This window comes from Dipteris shenzhenensis, chromosome 25 (assembly GCF_047967505.1).
Source record: "Dipteris shenzhenensis isolate YYH24624 ecotype China chromosome 25, Dip_SZ_1.0, whole genome shotgun sequence".
Taxonomy (NCBI): Eukaryota; Viridiplantae; Streptophyta; class Polypodiopsida; order Gleicheniales; family Dipteridaceae; genus Dipteris; species Dipteris shenzhenensis.
The window spans coordinates 40,558,639-40,566,805 of NC_141620.1; the positions used below are offsets into that span (position 1 = coordinate 40,558,639).

The following is an 8,167-nucleotide window of genomic DNA, read 5'->3' on the forward strand; positions in this document are numbered from 1 at the left end:
GCATTCATACTTGCTTGTTTTATAATGGAGAAAGCTATTTGCTTTAAAGAAGCCGAGCTTGTATATTCTACTAGGACAACATAAAATCTACAATGTTGGAAGAAAAAAAAGAAAGCCATCTGAAAAGGCTTCACTTTATGAGCAATATATGTCAACAATATAGCATGTTTTATAGTTCATATATAATAGTGTGCCAACAAGTTTTAGCTACTAAGGGAGTAGTAGACCATAATTATGACGAAACTATAAACGTGTGCGTGAGTGCGTGTGTGCGTGCGTGTGCGTGTGCATGTGCGTGTGCGTGTGTGTTTTTTCTCTTTTCAACAAAAAAAAAGTGTGTGTGTTTTCTCATGAAAAAACGAGGTTTAATGTAAGGTGAATGACAAATTTTGTAAATTAACCTTTAAATTCGAAAATAGAAGGTTTAGCTTGAAGGTTTTTTATGCGTTAAGGAATATATTTTCTTGGGGGGTTGAAATTATGAAAACTCTCTCTCTCTCTCACACACACACACACACACATATTTGAGAAAGCACTCTACGTTTTTTAAGTTTGTAAAGAAGGGGGCCAGCTGTGGGGGGTTGATTGGAGGGGATCTAGGGCATATATTGGGAGGAGGCAAGGGCCTTGAGCCTTCTACAAATTCCATTGGAAGCTTCCAACACTCAACTCACTACTCTCTCAGTTGAGCTTCACGACTTCTGCTGCCATCGCCATCTCACCACCACCATGGCTCGCCTCGGCCTCTTCCTCTCCTCCCACCTCCCCTCCATCCTCCTCCACCTCGCCCTCCTCTTTGTTCAGCTCGGCATGTCTGGTTACCAGATCATCACCCGCTTCGCCCTCACTGGTGGAATGAGCGTCTTCACCTTCGCTGTCTACCGTGGCGCCATCGGCCTCTGCCTGCTCATCCCCTTTGCCTTCTTCTTGGAAAGGTAAGGCCCTACTAGGTCAGTTTCGTCTATTCTCTGTGTTTGTGAAGGATGCGGCAAGGCTGCTGGCATTTCGCAAGACGTTCTACTAATTAAAGGGTGCTGAGACGGATACGAGTTAGGAAAATGCCCGCTAAATTTCTAACCAGAATTGACTTGTGAGCTTCGTCAAGTTGTGACTACGTAAAATGCATACATCACACGTCCTGCAGCTCAACATCGCATTTGCCATCCGCGGGTTGATCGCTCTCACGACCAACTCTTTGATTGCAGGCACAAACGACCACCCCTAACCTGGGCTTTGCTCGGTCATTTCTTCCTCCTTGGCTTAACAGGGTTAGTACCCACATGACTGATCGTATGGTGATCAAATTGTACTGTTGCGCAAGCATTTAACACTCTCGTTTTTCCCATTGATGCAGGGTTTTCTTGAGTCAAGCTTTTTTCCTGGAAGGGTTGTCTTATACATCTCCCACGTTTGCCGCAGCGATTCAGAACTCTATCCCTGCTATCACCTTCATCATCGCGGCCGTATTTGGGTGAGAAACCTCTATATACTTGAAACAACATTGTTGGATTGTTGGGCATATATTTTGACAATCGGCTGACACGGCTTTGGAGTCTAACTTGCAGTCAAGAGAGAGTCCACATTAGAAGACTTGATGGGCAGGCAAAGGTTTTGGGAACACTTCTGTGCATAATAGGTGCAACCGTTATGGTCTTCTACAAAGGTCCTGCGATAATAAAAGTCACAACGCAGCACAATCTGCTGACCATCAACGAGCCTGATATAGCAACTATACTAGAGTTGTCGAAAGGGCGTCACCTAACAGAGCCTTCCTCTGAGATTCATGCAGTCAAAAGTTGGCAACTAGGTGCCTTTTATCATTTAGGCATGTGTATTGCTTTCTCCTTTTGGCTTGTGATCCAGGTCAGCACCAGGCACTCTTCTGTTTCTTATGATCGATGTGTTTTTTTCTTCCTAAGCTCGTGCAAAACCTGATCATGGTGAAATTTGAATCAGAGTCCGGTAATGAAACAATATCCAGCTCGACTGTCGGTCACTGCCTTCACAAGTTTCTTTGGCACAGCGCAGCTGCTAGTTCTTGCTGTTTGTAAGGAGAGGGATCCTTCGAAGTGGATCCTCCCTTGGGGACCTCAGCTCATAAGCGTTCTCTATGCTGTAAGCTCCATTGTCTTCAAAAGGATCTACTTTGGTCCTTCGATACCGCTTGCAGCACAAGATTGTACAGTATTAGCGCTCTAATGGTGTGTTGTTCTGAATGCAGGGATTAGTGGTTTCTGGCCTTGTTTTCTCGGTTCAAATGTGGTGTGTGGAAAGGGGTGGAGCTGTTTTGACCGCCGTTTACCAACCCGCGCAGACAATAATTGTTGCAATCCTGACTTTCTTATTCCTTCGAGAAAATCTGTACCTCGGAAGGTGCGTCTATGTCCCCCGGATCGGAACTTGTCTCCGACGGACCGTGGACGTATTAAAGCCGAGCAGCATCGAGAGCTTTACGTCAATGATTTGAATCCTATTGCACATTTCTCATGCGATTCGCTTTTCAATCTTTTTGCTGATGCTGGAACTACAGAAACGAATCGCACCACTTTAGACACGCTCGAACTTCTAATATGTCTTTTAGCGGTCGATTAGGCGGACGCACTACAGCGGGATGATCGTCTGTTTTGTTTTCCTTGCAGCTTAATTGGCGGATTGCTCATTATTGGAGGCCTTTACCTTGTCACATGGGGCCAAGGGAAAGAGAGGAAGCTGGCAGGTCCTGCTATCCCTACGAGCTCGCAGGATGACCCATGTGCAGACGTTGGGAAAACCACATCAGGCATCAGACATATTCTCATAGATGCGAAGGACAACAATTGTTCGGTGACACAGCCTTTGCTGGACGAGGAATCGATCAGAGACGAGGCGACATGACCTTTGCATGGTTAATATATTGTTAGAGAACGGAAACGCATTTTGGGACAACTAAAACACTCGGTTTTTCTAGCTGATCGTTTCATGAAGGTAGTTCCTTTTTCATTGGCCTTGTGAGAGCCTATGAGTACATCCATAGGGCTTCCATACAAGGAAGGACATACGACTTTGCCCTCTCCTTTGATACATAGGATGAGTGAATGGGCAATGCTTAAACTCCTAGTGAGGAAAGGTACCAACTTCTCAAAAAAGAAGAGAGGTGCTATATGGTGATCTACCTATGGCTCTCACAACCGGTAAAAGTGTGTTACTCATTGGGTACTCACTTTGCCCATTCTAAATAGATGAGGCTTAGCAGAGTCCAAGGTGATGTACTCAACACTGAAAGTTTAGCGCTTGTAAGTTTTCCTTTTCCTCATTGAGGAGAAGCCCATGTTTTGATTCATAAGCAAGTCATAATTAAGAAATAGGGTCAATGCAAGAATTGTGAAGCACTCAACTTCTCCAACGTAGGCAAATCTTTTTATGGAAATTCTAGGTTGATTTTTCCATCAAAGTGCCTTTAAAATTTTCTTTTTATGGAAATTCTAGATTGATTTTTCCATCAAAGTGCCTTTAAAATTTTTAGTTGTTTTATTCCTGCCAATACAATAACAATATTCTTCCTATCTACCGAATGAATCTCAATAAATTATTCCATACATATAACTTCACCTAAGAAGAAATGTAATTGAAAAGGATTTAATTATTTTGAGAAATTCAATTGATTTCTTAGGCAAAAGATGGAGTATAATTAAGGTCAAAGAGAAATGCTTGAACTCAAGATATCCACTACCCACTCGATACTAGGTCATTAGACTACATGAAATTTTTTTGAAAGAAGTAGAGTAAAAGGCTTCAATTCTTCCCCTCATAAATAAGAGGGGAGGGGGCCCGAGAAATAGAGGCAAATCACTCTCCTCTTTGCTGCTGTTCCACCCTTGCTCTCCTCCCTTTAATAAAATTTTAAACTCGTTCCAATTAGGGGAACCTATTAAGTATTAATATGTCTTAGCTTCTTTCTAGCATAAATTATATTGCTTCATTACTTTTTGGCATTTCCTCGAGAGAAGAGTGCTTTAGTTGGTAGTAACCTTGTATGATTTTCCCTTTAAAAATTTTAAAAAATTAAATGTTAGATGATTATGTTTTTAACCTCTCTCTCTCTCTCTCTCTCTCTCTCATCTCTCTCTCTCTCTCTCTCTCTCTCTACACACACACACACACACACACACATATATATAAGAGTCTTCATTTGTATAGATGTTTTCTTGTTATACAAATGAAGACTCTTTCATTAATTTTTGCATTGTCTTTTGACCTTTCACACCTATAGCATTTTAGGATTCACATTTTTCTATGACCAACTAGCTAGTTGAGATTCTCCTCTTATGATTATATCTCTCATGAGCAATAAAAGGATTGTTCTACTAGCCATGTTGAACTTAGTTGGTTGCATTGCCTCTACATCACTATAACAAATAAATTCCATTCTCAATTGACCTTGATGTGCATTACAAAGATAAATTTTATTGGAATCAAATTGACACTTCCCAATGTTTTACAATATATTTCATAAAGAGAATGTGCACTTTGGTTTTGAAAACATACGATGTAGTTGTTATCACTTATCTAAGCTAGCTTATTCGAGTTTTCTAATAAAACACCTTTATTTTTTCCCTTGTTGCACAATATTTTCATATCTCTTAACCTCTATACAGTTACCATCTGAAGAGTGCCCCTAGTTTTTCCTTGGATGACATCTTTTAATACATCCATGATGGTAAATTTGCTCTTTTAATGCAAATCACAAAGAAAAATTAAAGAAATTTGCATTTTTGTAGGTAAAGATAAATCGATATATTTGTATTGAACCTATACATGACAACTACATAACATATGTTATTGAGTCTTTTTGTGGGCTTATAATCACAACTAAAGTTCTTACACAATGTGAAGTTATATTCATACTATCTACAATTGCATCTTTCATAAAGTATGATAGCTTTCCATTTTGATAAACACAAATCATGAAAATTGTATCCTATCACTACAATGTGTACTTTACGACGAGTACATGGTTTTTCAAAGTGCATTTGATGCTCCACTAAGTCATTTAAGAGGTGATAGCAACTAATTTTGTAATTAGAGACAACGATTTCAACATTACACATTTACTATACTGTAAAAACTAGAGTGCTACACTACTATGTAATAGCATTTTGATGCATGTTATTTGCTAAATGTACACCGTGACTATTGAGGATTTCTTTTGCAATCAATAGTCATAATTTGCAAAAAATGTGATAATTTGAAACAAAAATTTATTTCAACTTAGCTCTATGATGTTTGCAAAAACTATCAAACATCACAAGAACTTGTGATGGTATCGAAAACTATAAGCAATATGAAAAAATAAGTAGACATAAATTATGACATTTTTATTTTTGTGATATTTTCATATTTCTCTTTTTCCATCTTTGTCTTCAATGCTTTGAAATGTCAATAAAACAAGCACAATCATCTTCATTTCCATATTTTTTTTCAAATAATTTTAACTTTAGATAGGCATCAAATAATGTTTTATATATAATGTAAATAGTGGTATTTTTTGCCTACCCTTTAAGAGTAGGCTTGAGTAGAGTGATCCTTTCCTTCCCAAATGCAAATTCCCTAATTTTGAGGTTTATTTTTTGTCTTTTTTATGATTGGTCCAAGTTTCACTTACTATTTTCATCCCTTAAATTTCTCCATCTTTTTCTCTACTTTCTCTCTGTCTCTCGCCCCACCCCCCCTCTCTTTCTCTCTCTCTCTCTCACACACACACATAATTTTCCCACCCTCTTTTCCATGCTCCACATCCAATTCATCTTCTTTTTCCCTATTTTGGATCTTGGGCAATCGTTATGAATTATTTTCATCATTGATATTATTATAATATTAGTGATTGTAACACTTCCATCTAAAGTGTAGTGTACACACTAGGGTATCAGACCATCATCCTAATAAGAGCTATTTGTTGTTAAGGAAGGTGTAGTAACTTGAACCATACCATAAGGGTATATGGTAAAACTCTAACCCTAAATGTTCATATGAATATTCATGTTTATGATAAATAAAAAATTTATGGTTACCTATCTTACGCACGTCACTCTCTCCCCTTGATCCTCCAACATTGTATTAGATCCACTCATGCTCTGTTTATTGTGAGAGAGTGTACGACCTTGCTTCATCAGGGCATAAGCCTTGACTTTCATTAACACAACAACACAAAGCAACTATAGACGCGCTTGATAGATGTGCAAAATAGTGGGCGCGTCTATAGGCATTGCTTGAATAGAGAAATTACGGGCGCGTCTAATAGCGCGTCTAACAGCTCGTCTATTTGCGTGTGTATTGACACATCTATTTGAACGTCTATACTGAGAAAATATGGGCCCGTCTAACACTGCGTTTGTCAACGCGTCTATTTGCGTGTGTATTAGCGCATCTATTAGTGCGTCTACCCTGAGAATTAGATGCATATTTAGACACGTATTTAGATGCAAAACAGAGAATATAGAAAGTGAGTTTTTGGTGTACATCACTGCTTTCTAGACATTGCCCATGATTACCAAAGCACATAATTTTAACAAAAACATCAATGCTTTTTTGCAAGCCCACATATACAAGAATTAAGTGAGGTGAGGAGAATGAGACAATATGTAGAATAGTTTTGCCAATATCAATGATGGCCTATGGTTCAATCTCATCCTCAATGAGTTCAACCCTTGCCAAACTATCTACTTCAAAATCCAAACAAGTGTTTAGATCTATAAATACATTCAACCCACTACTACTTGTGCTACTCATGTGCTCATCGAAATCAGCATCACCAATGGTAGGCTCGTCCTCACAGGGAATGGCCTCAATATCTGTATCTCCTATCTCATGATCATCCTCCTCTCTCATATCACGCTCATCATCACGTCCATGGCCACGATCATCATCCATATGCTCCATATTAGTAAATGTACTATACATCACTTTGGAACGTGGCATAATAGGTATGACATGCCACCATATGTTATTATCCACCATTGGTTGATAGACAACCTAATTCAAACACAAATACAATCATGCTATTTTCCTTGCATCGAAGGTATCAAATATTTAAAAGCGAGTATTTTTATATGTGTGCACAGTACCTGTTCACATTGTTGTGGTAGTACTAGTGTGTGTTTCCTACTTTGCCAAAACTTTGTGGAGTCAATAGTTACAAAGCCACTTGCATGGCATTTGACTGTTGCATTAGGGCCTCTTTCCACCACGTCCTTAAACCACTTTACATCCAAAACATACACAAAGAAGCATCAAAATTCAAGCTTAATAATATCTTGGATTATGCCACAATAATCATCCATGGCTCCATTGGCTCCCTCAAAGCTAGCAATGACGCCACAATCTTGTGTGTTTCTCTTATCATCAATCCGTTATGTTCAAAAATGCTTGCCCTCACACCATATAGCATTGAACATACTGCACTACACCAAGAAAAAATCAATTAAATAAGCAATCTAAATTATTGAAAGCTCTTAACTTATGCATAACATTCTATATACTGACCTTGCTCATGCATCCCCTAGCATACTCCCATTCTTCCATTGTGATATGCATCCCCTCGTCTTTCTCTGCTTTCTCCATTTTATCAAGTAGCCAATCACAACAAGACAAAGCACCCATAGATGCGAGCACAGACGCGTTTCATGAACTAAATAAAAAACTTACAGGCGCGTCTATTTGCGCGTCAGGAGACCCGCGTCTAATTACGTGTCTATATATCAGACTTACGCGCGTATAAATGCGCTCATACACGCGTAAATAGTCGCGCATATAAACGCTTTGATAGACGCACGTATAGACGCAAGTCGAACAGACAGACGCGAATATAAACGCGTTTTTAAACGCACTGATAGACGCGCTCTTTTTTTTTTTAATTTTACAGAATACTGTGTATGTTGTGTATGCTATATAGTTACAAGAATCCCATATCCACATTCTGTAATTCAATTCTTACAGCCAACCGCATTTTAATTACAATTCCAAATAAAATATTACAACTCCAAAACACAATAAAATTGAAAGCTCAAAAAGTGCTTGTATATACATATAGCACGAAGCTAAGCCACGTCATGTGGCTCCAAGTACAAAAAATAAGGAAGCTAAGACATGTCATGTGGCTTCAAGTACAAAAAATAAGAGGAGTCTATATACA

The 8,167-nt window shown here is 38.8% G+C and overlaps 1 protein-coding gene across 1 annotated transcript; it reads left to right on the forward strand.

Annotated features, from left to right (window-relative positions):
- The first annotated feature begins 604 nt into the window (after positions 1–604).
- LOC147885886 (protein WALLS ARE THIN 1-like) lies at positions 605–3,382 on the forward strand. Its single transcript, XM_087396909.1, has 7 exons — positions 605–935; positions 1,206–1,268; positions 1,355–1,471; positions 1,566–1,863; positions 1,957–2,115; positions 2,222–2,373; positions 2,640–3,382. Exons 1-7 carry the CDS (start codon positions 730–732, stop codon positions 2,872–2,874), a joined length of 1,230 nt encoding a protein of 409 aa, XP_087253035.1. The 5' UTR covers positions 605–729; the 3' UTR covers positions 2,875–3,382.
- The last annotated feature ends 4,785 nt before the right edge of the window (positions 3,383–8,167 follow it).